This window comes from Trichomycterus rosablanca, chromosome 11, assembly GCF_030014385.1.
Source record: "Trichomycterus rosablanca isolate fTriRos1 chromosome 11, fTriRos1.hap1, whole genome shotgun sequence".
NCBI classification, from domain to species: Eukaryota; Metazoa; Chordata; class Actinopteri; order Siluriformes; family Trichomycteridae; genus Trichomycterus; species Trichomycterus rosablanca.
Window position 1 is genome coordinate 4,443,519 of NC_085998.1, and position 22,739 is coordinate 4,466,257.

At 42.9% G+C, this 22,739-nt stretch overlaps 1 protein-coding gene and 1 long non-coding RNA gene across 3 annotated transcripts in view; one reads left to right on the forward strand and one right to left on the reverse strand.

Annotated features, from left to right (window-relative positions):
* LOC134323392 (uncharacterized) overlaps positions 1-12,409 on the forward strand; it is a 29,220-nt gene extending 16,811 nt beyond the window's left edge. The window contains exon 4 of the long non-coding RNA XR_010014047.1: positions 11,897-12,409. This is a non-coding gene — a long non-coding RNA (uncharacterized LOC134323392). The remainder of the gene's footprint in view (positions 1-11,896) is intronic.
* The window catches only part of LOC134323391 (BTB/POZ domain-containing protein kctd15), a 48,495-nt gene that overhangs the window by 8,390 nt on the left and 17,366 nt on the right, over positions 1-22,739 (reverse strand). For both annotated transcript variants that reach the window (XM_063004916.1, XM_063004914.1), the window contains exons 3-4: positions 11,547-11,691; positions 2,941-3,246 (exon numbers count right to left, since the gene is read on the reverse strand). In XM_063004916.1, the coding sequence (XP_062860986.1) occupies positions 2,941-3,246; positions 11,547-11,691 (451 nt within the window). The remainder of the gene's footprint in view (positions 1-2,940; positions 3,247-11,546; positions 11,692-22,739) is intronic.

Sequence of the window (22,739 nt, forward strand, 5' to 3'; positions counted from 1 at the left end):
CTCTCAGATTATCCCGTACCGCCCATCTCGGTCTCTCAGATTATCCAGTACCGCCCATCTCGGTCTCTCAGATTATCCCGTACCGCCCATCCCGGTCTCTCAGATTATCCCGTACCGCCCATCCCGGTCTCTCAGATTATCCTGTACCGCCCATCTCGGTCTCTCAGATTATCCTGTACCGCCCATCTCGGTCTCTCAGATTATCCCGTACCGCCCATCTCGGTCTCTCAGATTATCCTGTACCGCCCATCCCGGTCTCTCAGATTATCCCGTACCGCCCATCTCGGTCTCTCAGATTATCCTGTACCGCCCATCCCGGTCTCTCAGATTATCCTGTACCGCCCATCTCGGTCTCTCAGATTATCCCGTACCGCCCATCTCGGTCTCTCAGATTATCCCGTACCGCCCATCCCGGTCTCTCAGGTTATCCCGTACCGCCCATCCCGGTCTCTCAGATTATCCTGTACCGCCCATCTCGGTCTCTCAGATTATCCAGTACCGCCCATCTCGGTCTCTCAGATTATCCCGTACCGCCCATCTCGGTCTCTCAGATTATCCAGTACCGCCCATCTCGGTCTCTCAGATTATCCAGTACCGCCCATCTCGGTCTCTCAGATTATCCAGTACCGCCCATCTCGGTCTCTCAGATTATCCCGTACCGCCCATCCCGGTCTCTCAGATTATCCCGTACCGCCCATCTCGGTCTCTCAGATTATCCAGTACCGCCCATCTCGGTCTCTCAGATTATCCCGTACCGCCCATCCCGGTCTCTCAGATTATCCCGTTGTTGTAAAGTTGTAAGTTGTAAAGCTTTTTTTCATTTGTAGATTTCATTTTTGGGTGGTCAATTTGTTCATTAAACAACAGCAACAGTCTAACTGAATACTGCTTAAAACTTGTCCATGAATATTGCTCTTCCTGGGGGATTCCCATGTTTTCATCCAGAGATGTAAACCCTCCAGCAGGCCCTGGATCTGCCCTGTGGTCTCTGTCCAGTGGGACATGCCTGAAACAGCTCCAGTTCGAGGAGCCAGGAGGCATCAATGTGAAATGTCTGAATCAATTTAACTGACTTTGTGTGGATATGTTAAAGCAGTGGCCCTACTCGTGGGTTTTTACAAAATGTCTGAGCTAATGTCTTTAGTTAGTGGTGAGCTGAAAGAAAAGCTGTCCAGCTAAAAACAGAGAGCGAGAGAGAGACGTTTGTTACCTGTAGCGACCAGTTAGTTTACTGCAAACCATTTAAGAAGCTATAAAAGAATTGAGGAGTGGTTTAGGCTGTTTGAGAAATTGTATGTATGGTACTAAAAATGTGTGTGTGTGTGTGTGTGTGTGTGTGTGTGTGTTTGAATAGCTCGGGGCTGTGTGGTGTCAGAGTCTTTCTCAAACAAAGAAGAGCGGGGTCTTTAAACGGAGGGATGTGTAAATTATGCACACTATTTTCTCTGCTTGTGTTTATTCGTTCTCTCAGTTTTTAAATAAAATAAAGCCGAGTATGAAGGAAGACAGACATCCATTGTTCGTTCACCTCCTGTAACGTGTGTGTGTGTGTGTGTGTGTGTGTGTGTTTTGGGGTGCATTTGTGGCTAATCTGACATCGTCCCCTGGAGGCGTCCATCCCTCATTCTCATGTTGAGAACGGTCAAAAGCCGATCGAGACGAGGATGGATGGCTGAATGGTGTGTGTGTGTGTGTGTGTTGGATTTTACTATGTATGGGTGCAGGAATGTCTGCCAACACTTTGTACATTGTGTAGCGGTAGCGGTCAGTTCTGTTCTTCAGGTGTTCCTACAGTTGTTTCGGACCAGAGTTCATTCAGACTCAGATTCCAAAACGTTCTGGCATGGCTGTTTGTCGAGTCTGGTTGTGCTCCACATTATTAACCTCTGGTCCTCCTTACAGGAGCTGGTGTGTGTGCTGCATTGTGTTTAAAATGACCCGCCCCCAAGATCAGAAACTGAACAATGATTGGTCAAGTAGAATTAATTTCTTTCGCACCGGTAGGAAACTAAACGCTCGATTGGCAAGTCAAACTGAGTGATCATAATCGCTATGAACGGGACAGCGGTAGCCTAGTGGGTAGAGCTTTGGGCTATCACGGTGGCTCAGTGGGTAGCACTGTCGCCTCACAGCAAGAAGGTCCTGGGTTCGATCCCCAGGTGGGACGGTCCGGGTCCTTTCTGTGTGGAGTTTGCATGTTTTCCCTGTGTCTGTGTGGGTTTCCTCCGGGCGCTCCGGTTTCCTCCCACAGTCCAAAAAAATGCCACCAGGCTAATTGGAAACTAGCCGCTAGATGCACAGACCGGTGCATTGTAGTGCCGGTCCCAAGCCCGGATAAATAGGGAGGGTTTTGTCAGTAAGTGCAACCGGCGTAAAAACTGTGCCAAATCCAGCCGGTGATCCCTGACGGGAAGAAGCCGTAAATGCCGACCCCGTAATCGAAAAACGGGACAAAGGCTCAGGAACAAGAAGTGATATGGCTCTAGCATTTATGCTTTAGTATAGGATCTTCTGGAGAAACACTATCTGTATGGTCACTAGGAGTCAGAATCGGCTTGATGGCACTTAAAAATAAAATGTAATCACCGCTACATTCTAGTCAGGGTCAAGGCAGGTCCAGTTCCACCAGAAAACACTGGGCGCCAATCCATCACAGGGCTTTAGCTACCTCTCCACTTCCCAAGCATAGACAATCGTATATAATAACAACAATAATAATATAGCAATAATAAGAAAGTAATAATGATGATAGTAGTGGTATTATTTTTGTTATTATTAATATTGTGACTATCATGCCCAACAGTGGCAGTGGGGCTTAAACCAGCTACCTTTCATAACTGGTCTGGTAACTTAACCACTACACTGCATCTGCTCTATATGGTAGTGTTGCCCAGGTGTGCGTGTTGTGTAGGTGTGGCTGTAGGTGTGTTGGCGAGGTACCTGTACTGAGTTCAGTCTGCAGTAGCCGTTGAGGGGGAAGCGGATGACGTGGGTGGGGTCCTGGTTCCAGCCGGCGTTTACCGAGTTGCACATGACGTCTCCGGTCTCGGGGAAGATCTCCTCGATGAGGATCTTCTCCCCGCTGAGTGCGATCCTCTCACCGAGGTCGGGTGTCACGCGCACCACCAGACACTCGCAGGGCTGAGCCAAGCGCCGCTGATCCCGCTCCTGCTTCCATCGCTCCAGTTCCTTCAGCATGGGGTAGAGCTGGTAATAGCGGGCCTCCTCATACAGCAGGTGGAATTCCTGCAGAGGAGTGTGGGGTGAGAGATTAATGATGATGGTACTGACTACTCACAGCAAAAAATGCTTTTGGTATAAGACAACATTATAAGATTGTTTTGACGACCAAAAAATGTGAAAAGGTGCAAATCAGAGGCAACTATGTTCTCACCCTCGTCTTTAAACGTGTACGGTACGATGGAAATGACCTCAACCCTACACACCGTGTGTCTCCTTCCCTGGCAAACTAGTGTTGTAGGACATTCATCTGCTTATTGTGACATGATGTAACGATTCACCACAATACAGTTAATAACCGATTCAAAAATTCCACGATTCAAATCGATTTGACATGTAAAATGAATCGATATTCACTTTAAACAGCAGAGGGCGCTGGTGCTATACACCTCGCCTGGTTGACGTCACTGGCGCTATACGCCTGGTCGAGGATTTTCAGCCAAATTGGGCTTCATTCAAAATTGTTTTGCATAGTTTGTACCTACCTCAGAAATAAAAGGGCGTTCATTATTTAGATAAATAAAAGATAACCACAAATACAGTTTTTTTTCTTTTTTAAGAAAAATAATGAAAGTAAAACTTTGTCATCATTTGTCTTCAATTTCAGTTTTCAAAAAATCGGGGGAAAATCGTATCGTGAACCCAGTATCGTGAATCGCATCGCATTGTGGGTAGAGTGTATCGTTACATCCCTATTGTAACATGACTGGAGCGTTTACTTTACTTTATACTGTAGTTAGAGCCAAAAGTCTGAGACCACTAGTGACAATAATTCTATTTTGCAGTTTTTTGCATGTTTTTCATTAGGAATCATATCATTTAAGGTAATTAATGCCAAATGTGCCAACTTCTATTACAGTAATGCCAAATACAGTCCCCTAAACGTCCCCTAAGACTCAATGCCCTTTGTCGAGAAATTTGTACCCCTAAACTCAACGTGTTCAGTTTGTTTTTTTAACAATTAACAATGAAGTAAAACGTCATCAAAGTGTGAATATGAGACGAATCTGCATTAGTGTGGAATAAGTGTCGGATCCAGGGTTACAGCTCCACGTATATCTGTGTTTATCTGGATTTTCCTCCCTGTTTCACTTTTAAACTTGTGTTACAGCTCGAGGTTCTGAGAAATTGTAAGAATCAGCTTTTTATTTCAGTGTTTTTATATTATATTTGTGTTATTCTCAGTGTATAAGTGTTAAAAACCTCATTATTTTACATGAGCCTAAAATATAAGCAGCTCCACGAGACCATGGACACATTAACAGGTTTCCAAAACATCCTTATGGGAAAAAATACCTTGAAACTCAACGTCTCTCCCAGAACCAATTGACATTAAGTTTGAAGGTACCGCTGTACCAAAAAACTCTGAAACTGACACATTTTAATTGTTTGTTTCATTCATTTTATCAACCGCTTTCATCACGGTCTGATTCCACTGGGAAAAAGACTAGAATCAAGGCAGGAATAGGGTCCTGTGGCCACACTAAACCTTGCAAATAATAACCAATCATGTCTGTGTAGATGCCCAGCCAGCTGATAACATCACTGAGATTTATACTTGAATCTAGACCACTGCACCACCCAATCACAGGGGAACCAAGTCCCGAATACTCAGGACATGACACCAGTCCCTCACAGATGCCTGGCTAGCCAATAGCAATGCTGAGACTCGAACCAGCGGTCGTAGTCTAGCATACCAGACCGCTGCACCACACCCGCTACTTTCATTGTTTTGTTGATTATATGATTTGTGTTGAAAAACACTGTATCAAATTCAAGGGGGAATTACTAGTGGCATCAGACTTTTGGCCACCACTGTACGTCCAAATATATTTGGACACCTGACTTGTTGGGCATTTGTAGTGACTTTGGATGAACTGCACCTACGTGACAGTTAACATAAAGAGCAGTACAGTTACAGTCAACATTCTCATTCAAGCTGATCTTTACATTTATCACACTATTCACACCTATATTCCGCTTATCCAATCAGGGTCGCGGGGGGTGCTGGAGCCTATCCCAGCTTTGAAATGGGCACAAGGCACACAGTAACACCCTGGACGGGACGCCAGTCCATCGCAGGGCGAACACACACACACACTCATTCAACTATAGGGCAATTCAGTGTCTCCAATTAACCTGACTGCATGTTTTTGGACTGTGGTAGCAAACTGGAGCATGCAACATGCAAACTCCGCACAGAAAGGACCCGGACCGCGCCGCCTGGGGATTGAACCCAGGACCTGCTTGCTGTGAGGCGACAGTGCTACTCACTAAGCCACCGTGCCACCCTATTCACACCTACAGCATCGGTTAATTTTTCACACTACAAGGTCGTAGTCATGTTTTTTTTATTTCTGTTAACTTCAACAATGTGCTGATAAGTGACAGACATCAAGGCAAAGCAATGCATAATGCGTCAGTCACAGACACATTGGAATGGACTGTCCACTTTAGAATTGTCCTGTTTTTTACTGGCCACAAACAGCTACAATAAACCAGCAACACATGCACCAAAGATTCCTGAAAAAAGGCAAAATATCCCAGTGAACTCCGACCAAACCCCAACAATGCTCTGTATTTTCCTTCATTCCAGCAGCTGCAATGAAGCTCTGATGTAGCTCTGCCACGGCCCCCACCTCTCCTCTCCCACACTCCCCAAACCCCTGTGGGCATCTAGCCAGGAGTAATTTGCCCCTCCCGCAACTGCCTTTAATTTCCCATGAGTCCAGATGGCAAAATTCCTGTGCAGTCTGTGTGAGCGATGCAGTAATCTGGAGGACAGACAACCAAGTGAGACAGAAAGTTTAACTTTTTTTCTCTTAACGATTCTATTTCTGCATTTTTTTCCTTTTTCTCCAAATCCAAGTCGTACACAAGTACCCAGTTGTATCGCCTCACTGCGCCTCGCTGTACAGACTCCTCCCGTGGTCGAGGAGGGTCGCACCTAACGCATCTGACGCTGCCAGCCGCATGAGGCGGAATCAAACAGGGATTATACAAAGAGTCATGCATTTCTCTCTGTTATTCAGGCCGCAGTTACAGCAGAAATGACCCGTCCACCCTCGGACACAGCCAGTCGAAAGCACAGCTGAGAATCAAAATCTTGGTGACGTTTGTTTTATGTCAGATGCCCTGTGCCAGATCAGGTCTGCAGACCAGAATGATCTGTGGCACCTAAATACAGGAGCAGCCAAAAAAAAAGTATAGTTACTGGTTACACAAGATTCATCAGTTGAGGTCTTTAATGTCAGTGGGTAGCACTTGCCTCACAGCAAGAAGGTCCTGGATTTGAACCCCTAGGTGGGGTCCTTTCTGTGTGGAGTTTGCATGTTCTCCCGTGTCTGTGTGGGTTTCCTCCGGGTTTCCTCCCACAGTCCAAAAACATGCAAGTGAGGTGAATTGGAGATACAAAATTGTCCATGACTGTGTTTGACATTACACTTGTGTAACGAATAACTACCGTTCCTGTCATGAATAACCAAAGTGTCTAAAATATGGGTTAAAATCCAAATAAACAAACAAACAAACAAGTCTTTAATGTCAAACACAGTCGTGGACAATTTTGTATCTCCAATTCACCTCACTTGCACATTTTTGGTCTGTGGGAGGAAACCGGAGCTCCCACACAGAAACAGGGAGAACATGCAAACTCCACACAGAAAGGACCTGAACCACTTCACCTGGGAATCGAACCCAGGACCTTGTTGCTGTGAGGCGACAGTGCTACCCACCGAGCCACCGTGCCACCCAAGTGGATTTATATACATGTTGTTATTATTCGGTCTCTGCTGAACTGTTGTGAGTGACTGTTTGTTATATTAAACAATGACTGAATACGAGAACACGTATACAGACACACGTCGGGAGAAAACTAGCGGCTGAGGGCTGATTTGCAGGTGATCAGGCAGCATGGCGACACCGCAGTAAGCCCTCGAGCTGCGGATACTTCAAGTACAAATCTCTTGTTTTTCTCTAGTGACGGTCATTAAACTGTCACTCAGACTCTTCTCATCCTGCCCTGGTGTCCACATACCGATCACACTCGACTCTGCTGCACCTGATGCACTCTTACCGGCAACACCCTGGTCACGTTTGAGCCATTTTATGTTCAAAGCAGTAACAAAGATTCCTGCAGATTTGATACTTATTGTAAGTAAAGCAGATCGTTTCTTTTTCATGTTTTTTAAATATAACTAAAGTAAAAGGAATAGATCTTTTTCTAAAGATGGATCCCCCTATGACTTGTTGTAAGCTATAGCTCTTTTTGTTTGGTTTTGAAAAAGTATTCTGATATAAAGTCAAATGTTTACACTTTAAATGAACATGTTTTTTATGTAGGGCTGTAACAAGATTACATTTTTTTTATCAGAATTAATCGCCTATAACTATGTAAAAATAACTAAACAACATTTGAACAGTTATGCACATTTTTATTGCAAGAAAATGTTTATCAATAAAAAAAATCTAATGAATTATGATAAAATTATTACATTTAAATTATCTTTAGAAAGCCAGCCAATGTCTATAAAGAGTTGTTAACACTCATTTTCAGGGCCTTATTTAAACTGACGGGGTACTAATATGAACCATTTCCAAATGCAACTTGTATAATGTCATGTAGACCCGTCGTGTTAACTATATTGAACCGCCTACAGTCCATTGCGATCCATTTAACACCAGTGTTTGTAATGTTACCTTGATGTGTACAGTCCATGGACTTTCCATCCAAATTCATCTGAAATAAAGTTTAGCCCGTAACGCGTGTCCGTGTGCTCAGATGCCCGACGAGACAAATCTGTGCTCTCACCAAAGATGACATTGAAGCGTCAAAAGATCAAATAACTGTAGTTTTGTCTGGTGATGATTTCTTACGCGTTTTCAAACAAAAATTATTATTTGAAACACCCCTACATTTCACAATATGTAGCAGCAGCAGCTCGAGTAATGCCAAGTTCACACTACAGGACTTTCCAAGTGGTCAGGTCGCTGTACAGTTCACACTACACGACTGGATCTCTTGTAATCGGGAGTCTTTCAAGTCGGTGTGTATTTCACACTACACGACTGATGGGTGATAGGGGGTTTTACACTACACCATCTATCACCAAATGGAATCACAGGCGAGCTTCTCTGGTCTCCCAAACTACGTTCTGTCATGAAAACAAACGCGAGAAGTGACGAGGGGTTTAATGATACCACGTCCAAAAAACAACAAGTAGCGAGCGATCAAAGTTGTTCGTGCAGCGTGAAAGCAAAGACAAAAATAAATGAATTTGAGTGGATTTGGCAACATCTGTAGCGAGTTGAAGGTTAATAAATATTTTATTTATAAATATATATTTGATAAAAATATTTTTTTGTAATGCAGTGTTGGTATTATGGTTTGCCGTGGACGATAAGTTCACAAATACTGTAAAGTTGTGTGTGTGCCGATGTATTCTGATAGAAACTATATTATCCCCCTCACCGCACTCATTTCCAGTCGCAACCGACTGATCCAGATATTCAACATGCTAGAGATCTCCATTCAGTGCTCGGATCGAGTTGTTGAGGAGTTCACACATAGCGATTGAGAGCTGAGTTTAGATCGCCGAGCGAACGCCGAGCGAAATCTAGCGGCGACCAGTCGGCGAGCAAAAATCAGGGCAAAAATCGCGTAGTGTGAACCAGGCATAATTCAAACTGGAAAATTTGCTATGCAGTATGAACACAATATTGCTATGCAAAAGCAGTGCAAATGACCACAGTGACGCATGTTTAAAGTGGCACAAACGTAGCCCAATAAAAATCGTTTGATTAAAAATTTAATTCTTGATTAATTTTTTTAATCGAGATTAAAATTTTAACGTGTTAATTGCGTTAATTCACGACAGCCCTAATGGCTTTTATAACAGTGAAGCTGTTTCAGATCAGTATGGATTTAGATTTCACATTAAACTCTGCACTTGTGGATCTGTGTGTCACTTTATTTTTTACAGAAAGGGTTTGAATATTTTGCAACAAATGCAGGTATTAAGGTAGAACTCATAATTATTGTATATAAGACACCGATCTTGTCTTAAAAACATCCTACCAGGATAAAGTCTTAGTGGCTCTATTTTCTTTCCTGCTCTATAATCCACTGGAGGAAACTCTGGATCTGACATCCAGTTTAAAATGTCTTCATTTCTTAAGCTGTTGATTCTATTTTCTCCCCCAAGAGCTTCTTCACGTTCAATCATGTGAAGCCGGCGCCGGATGCTTCTGCTGTCCGCTCGCACTCTTTGTTGTGCGGTGTGAAGGCAGCTGTGTGTGATGCCTGGTTAGGCAGAGCGCTGAGGGTGAAACGTACCTCCTCGTGCACAGAGCACTGGAGGAGGCAGGTGTGTTCCGCTTTCCTGAGTTCATCTGGAATAACAGAGCTACTCGGGTTAAACGCACATGGGTGAGTGGTTTAGTAAATGTCGAGGGAGGAACGAGGAAGAGAATCAGTAAAATAATGCACACATTCTAGAGTTATCTGTTTACACAAACAGATAACTCTAGAATTCCCAAAGTGTTCCGCAGCACAAACTTACCCATTAACTCATTTACTCATGACTAACACTGGCACAGAGGCCACGGCCCCTTTACCAGGACACAAACAGAGACCACACCTTTACTATGACACTGACAGAGGCCACACCTCCTTTAACAAGACGATCGGAGCCGCTCGGGTGGCGCAGCGGTAAAATACGCTAGCGCACCAGAGCTGGGATCTCGAATACATGGTATCGAATCTCAGCTCTGCCATCCGGCTGGGCTGGGCGGCCACATGAGCAACGATTGGCTGTTGTTCATACAGGGTTAGGGAGCCGGATATGGACCTCATAACTGATCCAATTATGACCTCTGCTGGCTGATTGATGGCGTCTGCACAAAGTAGAGGAATAATGCTGATCAGGGTGTGGCTCTCCGTGCACAGTGCTGATTAGCATGTGAACTCGCCTCGAGCAGGTGAAAAAAAATGCAGTCGGCTACTGCTCCCGTATTGGAGGGGACGTGTGTCAGTTCGCTCTCCTCAATCAGGGGTGGGGGTCAGCACCGGTAGAGAGGAAGTGTAATGCAACTGGGGAAAAATTGGACACAGTAAAAATCGGGAGAAAAAAAACAAAAAAACAAGACGATCAGAAAGGTTACGTCTCCTTCTCTAGGACAATCAATCAGAGAGGCCAGTATGGTTGGGAAACTTGCTTCCAATTTAGAACCAAAGTACCAGGTACAAACTAAATTTCAGTTCTGTTTATCAGTTCCTAAACGTGATAACTCTTTATTATTGTAAACGAAGGACACCTATCTGCCAGGCCCAGTCTATGTTACTACATCACACATCAACACAATAGCATGTCCGAGCTAGCATGCATGGCTAACTTTAAGACATTATGGACCGCAGTAAACGGTGGCTTAATTTTTTATAACACAAAATTCTGATAGCTGACGGACAGAAAAGGCTGATAAGCTGATTTTTCTGAATCCAGAACTGTTGAGTTTCATAAATCTTAAACACCCTTCGTTTTATGAACTGGAGTTTTCTCAAGAGATGACTTGTATGATATGTCACAGTCTAACTACTACTATAATTGTACTATCTTATTAGTTTATTTAAAAGTTTATTTAAAAGCTTATTTACCTTGTGAATGTTCAGTTAACACTTAAAGATATTTCTAATATTTAAACATTTGATTTTTTAATTTTGTTTTTACCATTTTGGAATAGAAACAGGGAGTCGATAAGACCTGGAATTGATTGACCACGTCTCCTTTCTTAGAGGCCGCGTCACCTTCACTAGGAATTTCTGAATCTCAAATCTGCGCGTGGGCGGCACGGTGGCTCGGTGGGTAGCACTGTCGCCTCACAGCAAGAAGGTCCTCGGTTCGATCCCCAGGCGGGGCGGTCCGGGCCCATTCTGTGCGGAGTTTGCATGTTCTCCCTGTATCTGAGTGGGTTTCCTCCGGGAGCTCCGGTTTCCTCCCACAGTCCAAAAACATGCAGTCAGGTTAATTGGAGACACTGAATTGCCCTATAGGTGAATGGGTGTGTGTGTGTGATGGACTGGCACCCCGTCCAGGGTGTTACTGTGTGCCTTGTGCCCATTGAAAAGCTGGGATAGGCTCCAGCAAACCCCCCCCCCCCCCCACGACTGGATGAGCGGTTAGTGTAGTTTCACCCCCTCATTCCCTATTGCTTCACATATACAGATTGTTCTGAATTATTCAATCGTTGCTTCACTGTTTGGTTTAGATGTTTCTGCACGTGTGTGAATCTTCCCCAACAATATTTCGTACCTTGAAGTCATCGGGCAGTAAGAGCTTGCAGGTCCTGAGGAAGCTGAGGATGAAGCGGAAAATCTCTCCGTCCCTGTCAACGAAATAGTGCTGCTTCAGACTGTCCAGCACGATGGGCTCGGTGCCGTTAAACAGACGACTGATCCTGCAAGTGGAAACACAGACACAGACAGACACACAGTTATGGGTGTGGAAATGGCCTATTTTACATGCATGAAACAATTACCATTCATTCTTGCGTTTTATTAGTGGTGAATCAGTACTCCGGGATGAAGGTTCAGGCTTAAGGCACATGTTTGGAGCAGAGGGTCCTGTTTGAAGTATTTCTTCCATTTCTGTTTGTTCTGCAGAGACCGTGGTACCAGACAGGGGCCTGGAAGGGGTGCAGGTTTACCATTCTAATGCTGAAATGGTGGGAAAAATGACTCGTTCATAATTACACTAGTACATCATGCATATCATAACAGGCCTACAATTATTACAACAATAGCTGGAAAACGATTACCCACCTCTTCCTGCTAGGGCACATTTTTCTAAAGGAAACGATCCCACACAACACCCCTAAAACTAACCACTAAAATGTTGTCAGACATGTCTAATCGTTTGTAATGGTGTTTACTCTGAACCACAGCATTGTTGATTTGTTTCCAAGACATAAAACAAGACATAAGGAGACCAGAGAGTACAGGGAGACCTTCAGCGATCTGAACCCATATCTGAACTAGTCATCCACTGGATTGTCTGCTCACCAGTACTGGTTTCCTTTGCTCCCTGAAACAGGGAACTGAGTCCTGTTAAGAGTATAACTTTTTTTGTACTTTAGCAACTGTATGTTTCCCATATTTGAGGGCAAATGTCAGAACAGAAACCTATTAAACAATGACAAAGAACCTTAGGTTTATTACATTTAACCACATAAAGGTGAAATTTATCAACATAATGCTTTGCATAGAGGGCAAGCCGTAGCCTAGTGGTTAAGGCACAGGACTAGTGATCCAAAGGTTGCTGGTTCAAGCCCCACCACTGCTAGGTTGCTGCTGTTGGGCTCTTGAGCAAGGCCCTTAACCCTCGGTTGCTCATACTGTAACTGTAATGTAAGTCGCTTTGGATCAAGGTGTCTGCTAAATGCCGAAAATGTATCTAAGACTTTTTTCTTTTGGGTCACCACAGTGAATCACTGTGCTCCGTATACCTGAACCTGCACAGTTTTTACACCGGATGTCCTTCGTAAGGCAACCCTCCTTATTTTATCCAGGTTTGGGACCGGCACTAAGGGTGCACTGACGAGTGCGCCTCCCACCCGCCCCCACTCATATCTGCGTACATTTACATTTGACATTTTCCGCATTCAGAGCGACTTACAGAAGTGCTTCCACAGTAAACGTTACCTTACTCTCGTTTAAAGTTGCGTAAAGTTTTACTCTAGTTAGTTGCGTAGATGCCTAACCAGCCGATAGCACCACTGAGATTTAAACCCTGGATCTAAATGCCCCTTGTAATTAAGACATAACACCCTAAATTAGTAAAAGAAAACAACAGATGAACTAATACTAGTACATACATTAAACTGGTTCGAATTAAAAACGGTTTATAATTTCATGTCATGATTACTGTCAAAATGACTATGAAATGCTAATAATAACCACTGTTTCTAAGCAGACCCAATCCATAAATCAGACACAAACCAAATGTTGGCCATAAAATGTTCAATAACTGACACCAGAAGCTTAATGTTTTAGTTTTCTTAATGTCATATAAAGATCCATGTTAAATAACTGCTAACCTAAAGCTCTGTTTGGTTTCTGAATCAGGTTGTGTGCAAGACTCTATACTTGATCGATCATAAAACTAGATTCTAAATCCTCTAGGTCTGAATTCCAGCTGTTTGACACGTGCAACCAAGTCAAATTAATACATCAAAATAAAGTAATTTGTGTCTGTCAAGAAAATGTTTATTCAGCTTCCCTTGCTAATGGTTTCATTCATTATTTATTTATTTTTTTTGATCAAAGTCTGTTTATTTTGTTTTTTAATACAATTTTACGAAAAAATAGCAACAAAGAAAAAATAAAAAAAGTATATGAGTATACATGAGTATATAAACTTAAAACACAGCCAGTGTACAATAAATCAAAACAGAAAATGCCATCACATTAAAGTTACATATGTTAATTATACCGTCGCGCTGTTAGCCCCCACCTCCCCAATATGTGCCCGAAAGGGCTGCCAGATATAGTAAAATTTCTCTGTAGACCCCCGGACAGTGTATCTAATCTTCTCCAGTCTGAGATGACTAGCAACTTCTGTAAACCACTGGCAATATGTAGGTGGAGCAGAGTTCTTCCATTTGAACAATATCAATCTTCTAGTTCATTCATTATTTTAACTACTTACATGCTACTTGAAGGTGCTCGGATGGCACGGTGGTCTGTGGTGGTCTAGTCCACCACCGCTGAAATCTGGGTTTAAATGTAAGGGGAGCTGTCGGCCGGCCGGGGCATCTAAACAGACTGGATGATTGGATATGTCTGGGGAGGGGTTGGTTGAAGCCCTGTGATGGATTGGCACCCTGCTCAGTGTATTCCTGCCTTGTGTCCAGTGCTTTCCCGGTGAAAACTGGACATTTGAAAGGTGGTTGACATGCTACTTGATTAAAATGAATAGATTCCCTTACACTGCCGACGATGTTTCTTGTTAACAGCAGTACTTTATAATCTTTAACAAGCCCATTTGACATGAACTACACTGTCTGACATCACTGTAACAAAATAAACTCTTCACGGACAGTGAACTTCAAAGTGAATCATGAGAAAGATGAGACTCTTCCCTTGAGAGAGCTTGTCATAGCTTGTTAAACCAGCAAACAGAGAAAGTGAGCATTAGAACAAAATCAGCGAGGGATTCAGGTGTGTTACTGTACTGAAGCCAAAAGCTCAGAGAAGAATGAAACTGAATTTATTTTCCAGCGTTTTTCTCTCTCGCTGTTACTCCGAGATGGCTGTAGGAGAAATTACACTACATGGAATATCTGTCCAGCTTAACGATGCGAGACATGATAGTATTGATCCCAATTCAAAGCTGATTTCCACAAAGCTCATTAATTCTCTTACTGTAGCTGACTAGCCAAGCTTCTGAAAACTGTAAACAATACAGAGAGCTTCTGGTGCAACTCAAATGTAGAGACTTACAGTCATACAGTCAGTCTGTGTATCACCTTGTACTGTAGAGATTCATAATAAATGCAGTGTAATAACTAAATAACAGCACTGGTGGTAGTATCAACTGTGATGAAACTGTGATGCCGGACACAATTCATTTTCTGTTGGTGCATGACGCCAGGGTACTTCATCTTTTTCTAGGAACTCAGCCGGTGTTGCGGCACTTTCCAGCCGTCACAAGGGGAATGTGCTGGATTAGCGAGCTGCCCCAAAGGTGACATGATGGCCATTTTCCACATTTGGATTCAAAGTAAGCACGGGCCACGCCAGTTGGCAGGGTTGATGCCACTTTTGCATTGCTGCCTTTGGTTTGTTTCAGTGTTCCTACTTTTAAGATACACCGACCAGGCATAACATTTATGGCCACTGACAGGTGAAGTGAATAACACTGATTATCTCTTCATCACGGCACCTGTTAGTGGGGGGGATATATTATTATATTAGGCAGCATGTGAACATTTTATCCTCAAAGTTGATGTTAGAAGCAGGAAAAATGGGCGAGCGTGAGGATCTGAGTGAGTTTGACGAGGGCCAAATTGTGATGGCTAGACGACTGGGTCAGAGCATCTCCAAAACTGCAGCTCTTGTGGGGTGTTCCCGGTCTGCAGTGGTCAGTATCTATCAAAAGTGCTCCAAGGAAGGAACAGTGGTAAACCGGCGACAGGCTCGTTGATGCGCGTGTGGTCCAATCCAACAGACGAGCTACTGTAGCTCAAACTGCTGAAGACGTTAATGCAGGTTCTGCATCACAGTTGGCAGCAAAAGGGGGACCAACACAATGTTAGGAAGGTGGTCATAATGTTATGCCTAATCGGTGTAAGTGACCATGGGAAAATACTAAATGTAATACGGGATGCTTAAGAAGTCAAGTGGCCAGCTGTAAGCTTAACGTCTAAACCCATGCAGTGACCAACAAACAGCCATGGTGTTGAACCACAAAAGGAAAGGGCAGATTCACACTCGGCCTGAAAACTCTTTCTATCAGAACCAGCATGAACTTCTTCAGCAGTTTGAGCTACAGTAGCTCGTCTGTAGGATCGGACCACACGGGCCAGCCTTCACTCCCCACGTGCATCAATGAGCCTTGGCCGCCCATGACCCTGTTGCCGGTTTACCACTGTTCCTTTCTTAGACCACTTAGTCGTCTAGCAATCACAATTTGGCCCTTGACAAACTCGCTCAGATCCTAATTCACACACAGCACTGATTCTGAACTATTTTGCAAATTCCATCTAAATTGCTAAAAGTTCAAGTGTTAAAAGTTTTGAATCCAGACAGGATGTGGGTGTTAGCTTGTAGACTGCAGCCTTGAAATGGCAAACTCAGGAGAGACAGAAAAAATGTCTTACATCAATAATGTGTGTTTGATCCTCTTTATCTTCAGGCCACACTAGAAAAGCTCTATGTTTGAGCCAGTATTCCTCACCCTTTCACTACCTCTGTCTCTTTTCTCACTCCTGTCCCTTCTTTTTTTGCCCTCCGCTGGAAATCGATGCAAAATGCTTTATAAAAAACCAATACTCATCTCCCTGTTGTGCCTTGGGTCTTCCTTTCTCATATGCTCTTGCAATTCTTCCAGCTAGAATTTCACCATGCGCCTCCGGGCCAACTCTGTTTTTCATCTCCACTTTTTTAAAAAGCAATTAAAATGCTGCCTGTTTTTCTTTTCTTTCCATTCTCTCGCTCTGTCTGACTCTCCGGCTCCATGATTCACTCTCTCTCTCATGGTCTTTCACTTGTTCACTGCCTCTTTTTACACCTCTATGGATCTTACTTTCTTCTTAACCCTCTACCTTGGTTGGTTGGTAAATCAGCACCTCCTGCCCAGTGTACCTGAGAGGATGGGACTCTCTCTCTGGTTGTGAGAGTAGGTCTATTTGTGTTCATGTGCATTAACATCTTGTTTAGCTTCATACTCAAATGTGTGACGTGCTGTATAACAATTTGTTTTAGGCACTTCTTTATTCTTTTAAAAACTCACTCACAAGTGACTCCACAATCCAACTCATGGCTGTGTTGGGCTGTGTATTTCTCATTTCATCAACCGCTTTATCCTGGTCACGGTCACGGTGGGTCTGTTCCCACCCGGAAACACTACCCTGAACAGGGCTACTGTCCACCACCCCAGACGTACATTTGAACCTAAATCTCAGCAGTGTTAGACTAGTGAAATAGACCGTTTCATCCCTGAGTGTCCAGTCTACATCTTATTATAAGTAAATATACACCGACCAGGCATAACTAGTGAAGTGAATAACACTGATTATCTCTTCATCACGGCACCTGTTAGTGGGGGGGATATATTAGGCAGTAAGTGAACATTTTATCCTCAAAGTTGATGTTAGAAGCAGGAAAAATGGGCGAGCGTGAGGATTTAAGCGAGTTTGACGAGATTGTCACATCAAATTGTGATGGCTAGACGACTGGGTCAGAGCATCTCCAAAACTGCAGCTCCTGTGGGGTGTGTCCCGGTCTGCAGTGGTCAGTATCTATCAAAAGTGGTCCAAGGAAGGAACAGTGGTAAACCGGCGACAGGGTCATGGGCGGACAAGGCTCATTGATACTGTAGCTCAAACTGCTGAAGAAGTTAATGCTGGTTCTGATAGAAAGGTGTCAGAATACACAGAGCATCACAGTTTGTTGAGCAAAAGGGGGACCAACACAATACTGGTCATAATGTTATGCCTGATCGGGGTATTATTCTATTGTGCATCATCACTCTGCAGATAAAGAGCAGAAAACTCACTCACGTATCTGAACAGCTCAAATAATGGATCCTTCTGGTGTCTCTTCTCTGTTTTAAATGATTTAAATCAGCCTCAGTTTTCTCTCTTTTACCTGCCAGTTGTACTGAGTCTCTTTACTGTACTCTAATTATACTGGTCCCTGTTTAGCTTTTGTTTGGTTTGGTTTAAAACATAATTACAGTGTAAAAGTTTCATCACAACCAGTTAATCAAAAACTGGTACTGTTTGTAGACATTAAACCAAAATTAAACCAAAATAATAAAAACAGTAGCAGTCAGGTGACAAATTAATGTAATGTGATAACTTTCCGTTTTCACCGTTACCTAAATAACATAACTGAGCAAAGTTTCACAGGTATTAATAAATTATATAGTGTAATTCTATTACGTGTGTACTTATATATTTGTCAAACAACTACCCCAACTCTGTTTATGATATCATTTACACTTTCTGGGGTGTTAAAGTTATCAATAAGCATTTTCAATTCTTTTAATTCAATCGACTGACATTTTTTTATGCATTTTCTCCCCTTTTTCTCCTTTTTCGAGCATCCAATTGCCCGATTGCGTCATGCTTCCTCTCCACTAATGCCGACCCCCGCTCTGATTGAGGAGAACGAAGCTAACCCACGCCCCCTCCGACACGTGGGCAGCAGCCGTATGCACTTTGATGAGTGCAGTGCGGATCAGCACTGTGTACGGAGAGACACACCCTGAGAGCACTCTTTCCTCATCTCTGTGCAGGCGCCATCAATCAGCCAGTAGAGGTTGTAATTGCATTAGTTATGAGAGGGACCCTATCCGGCTTTAATATCCCACCCATATCTGAACAACAGGCCAATCGTTGTTCATGTGGCTGCTCAGCCCAGCCAGCAGGCAGAACTGAGACTCGATACGATGTATTCAAGATCCCAGCTCTGGTGTTCCAGCGTGTGTTTTTTTACTGCTGCGCCACCTGAGCGGCCGACTGACATATTGTTTGTTGTTAATGTGTTGCTGACTAACACAACAAAGATCATTTACATAACCCTAATATACAAAAGCACACCACTGTCACTGTGATGGACTGGCAACCTGTCTGGGGTGTTTTCTGCTATCAGAAATCTATCACACCCACTGCGACCCTGACCAGGGTTAAGTGGTGGTAAAACAGACAATGAATGAATGAATACCACTATTGGTATTAGTATCAGCCAGTACTCACATGATTGGAACATCAAAATCGCTCTCTACTACACTGACGATTTGTTGCCTCTGTGTTTTTTGTTGATGTGTAGAAACTCTGCAGCATTATTTTCATTTTCTTCAACGGTAATAAATACAAATGTGCTTTAAATAATATCTGATAGGAATATAGCCCGGAGGAATCTGTTTTTTGAGGGGAGCCAAATGATGCTTAGAAATGATGTATTAAAGTTTCCCATTAAAAGAGACGCTGGGTGGAAGTGTACAGTACGTGTCTGAGCTGTGTGTTATAATGATCTTTAGATTCAGCATTTCATCACATTCTTACTACGTCAGGACTTAAAGAAAACATGATAAAAACATGCACACACATTTCTAACATTTTTTAAAATGATTGTCATTTAAATTATGCATATTTTAAGTATAACTATCCTACCATACTAGCGTTAACTATACTGATTATTTTTAAATGAGTTTTTCTCCAAAGTTCCATTGAATTTACTGAATTTATTGTGGACACACAAAATTACATGTTCAATTGAGTGTGGTTAATTTCACATAACATTCATAGACTGATCAGCCATAACATTAAAACCACCTTGTTTTTACACTCACTGACTGGAGTCCATCTGTTTCTCTGCATACTTTGTTATCCCTCTTTCATGCTGTTCTTCAATGGTCAGGACCCCCACAGGACCACCACAGAGCAGGTATTATTTAGGTGATGGATCATTCTCAGCACTGCAGTGACACTGACATGGTGGTGGTGTGTTAGTGTGTGTTGTGCTGGTATGAGTGGATCAGACACAGCAGCGCTGCTGGACTTTTTAAGCACCTCACTGTCACTGCTGGACTGAGAATAGTCCACCAACCAAAAATATCCAGCCAACAGCTCCCCGTGGGCAGCGTCCTGTGACCACTGAAGATGACCGACTCAAGCAGCAGCAATAGATGAGCGATCGTCTTTACATCTACAAGGTGGACCGACTAGGTAGGAGTGTCTAATAGAGTGGACAGTGAGTGGACACGGTATTTAAAAACTCCAGCAGCGCTGCTGTGTCTGATCCACTCATACCAGCACAACACACACTAACACACCACAACCATGTCAGTGTCACTGCAGTGCTGAGAATGATCCACCACCTAAATAATACCTGCTCTGTGGTGGTCCTGTGGGGGTCCTGACCATTGAAGAACAGCATGAAAGGGGCTAACAAAGCATGCAGAGAAACAGATGGACTACAGTCAGTAATTGTAGAACTACAAGAATGGTCAGTGAGTGTAGAAACAAGGAGGTGGTTTTAATGTTATGGCTGATCGGTGTATGTTATATGCAGAATCTGTAATGAATGTCAGTAATTTAAAAAAATACATTTATTTTGTTGTGGGTCCACTGGGAAAACACTGGGGGTAAGGCAGGAATAACTATATTTTTACATTTATATACAGTAATATTAATGTTAAAAATTATTTTTTTATTAATATGTAGACAGTTTGGTTGTTTAACATAGATCACGTTTCCTTCATGGCTTAAATTCATTTGCTTACAGACAGTAAAACGATACAGCCACAAATATTGATTTGATTGAAGTACAATTTTCTACCATAAGTCCAAATACACGACTAGGCATAACATTATGACCACTGACAGGTGAAGTGAATAACACTGATTATCTCTTCATCACGGCACCTGTTGGGGGGGGGGTATATTAGACAGTAAGTGAACATTTTATCCTCAAAGTTGATGTTAGAAGCAGGAAAAATGGGCGAGCGTGAGGATCTGAGCCAGTTTGACGAGGGCCAGATTGTGATGGCTAGACGACTGGGTCAGAGCATCTCCAAAACTGCAGCTGGAACAGGAACAGTGGTAAAACGGTGACAGGGTCATGGGCGGCCAAGGCGAGCTACTGTAGCTCAAATTGCTGAAGAAGTTCATGCTGGTTCTGATAGAAAGGTGTCAGAATACACAGAGCATCACAGTTGCTGGGCTGTTTTGGGAGCAAAAGGGGAACCAACACAATATTAGGAAGGTGGTCATAATGTTACGCCCGATCGGTGTATATGCCATCGGGCTGACTGAAGTTTGTAGAAATTACATAGTGTGTGTGTGTGTGTGTGTGTGCACTGTGATGAACTGGCAACCTGTATGGAGTGTTTCTTGCCTTTCGCCCAATAAATCAGACCCACCGTGACCCTGATCATGATAAAGTGCTGGTAAAATCAGATACTGAATAAATAAATGAATGATGGAATGAATATCTCTTATTTTATTTAACTTAATTTATTTTATGTTTACACCTAGAGCACAAATTCATTCTGCTTATGTACATCAGTGTTAAACACTCGAAACCTTTGTGCATCTACAGTGAACTCATAAATACTGCGTGTGTTAAACACCCGGGTTTATCATATGGCTGATTATTAAACCACTCTGAATATCTCTGTCTGACAATAGCAGTTTTTCGGAGAGGATTAAGCTCAGCTATTAGAAGTTCTCTCCTCTGAGACGGAGAGCGATGATTTGAATATTCGCATGGCTGTCTCATGTTCATTAGCTCTGACTCTCTTAAAGCTCCTGTCTGTCGGCTGTAACTGATGTGTGTCAGAGGTGCGCGGTCCGACCCTTCCGGCGCTCTCCATCAATGTTTCATGGCTTCTGTCTGTTCACAAGGCCGCGAGAGAGCAAGACGGATGCCGCGCCATTACTTACTGCACTAACTTTCTTTTCCCTCGCTGCATTATTAACAAATCAATCTATTAAAAGACATCATCAGCTTAAAAGTCTTTTAACCTTGTTCTTAGCTGTCACGCGGCCCACTGGCGTTTCTTTAACTCTTCGTGTGCTGAAGTGAGGCTTGTTTAAATGAACCTAAAACAGCTGGAGAAATAAAGAGCTGTACCAGACGTTCATGGAGTCCAACATTGGCTACTTGGCTAAACCTGGATTTACACCCTCAACCTTCTTATTGTGTCTATCTGCTCTGACAAAGTTCCCCAGCTTTAAGGATTGATTTTTCCAGCAGAAAATCAACGATGATGCAAATCACACAGCCAGGTCAATCAAGGTGAGGAGAGATAACCACCAGATCAAGACCTTGTCATGGCCAGCCCAATCTCCAGACCTTAAACCCATAGAAAACCTCTGGACTGTGACCAAGAGGAAGACGGATGGTCACCAGATATCAGACAAAGCCAAGCAGTTTAAATATTTGTGCCAATAGTGGCAAGAAGCCACCCAACAGTCATAAAGACTTAAAGAACATGCCATGACGTATGAACGCTTGGGTTTATTCAACCAAATATTGATTTCTGAAATCCTCCTAAGCTAAAAGATTAGTATTGTATTCTTTAATAATACATATGTAATTCATTTTATTACATGAGGTGTAAAAACGCTGCGTCTTCATTGTTATTTTTCATTCTTTGCAAAAGAATATATATATTTATATATATAGATTAGGGACAGGTTTAGATTTGCTGGCCTAATACATAAATCAAAAAATTATAGGGAGTGTGAATATTAGCTGCCAGTAATTACCTTACCTTATTTGACACGTATAATGAGGTGAAACGAGGAAGGTCGAGTCAAATCATTTTTCATCTTCTCATCAAAATACAGTGAGAATAAATAACGGTCCTCTAGGATCCCGGGGCAAGAGATCAGACACTACTGAATCTGTACGTACATCTGCATATATGTGACAAGTTTGACATGTGAGATTAATAATGCACATGTGTATGCAGATATTTTTGTTTCCCAAAAAACACCAATGTAAATGTACTCTAAGATTACAAGAGTGGTCCATATCAGCACGTTATATTCTCTGTTTATGTCACGGACAGGTTTTCACTTTAAAAAATTTTCCTATTTGTGTTTAAATGTATGATTCGTAGTAGAATGGTCTGCATATCTGATTTGGCACAGTTTTTTACTCCGAATGCCCTTCCTGCCGCAACCCTTCTTATTTTATCAGAGCACTGAGAGTAGGGCTGCCACTAACGACTATTTTTCTATCGATTAATCTAACGATTAATTTTTCTTCA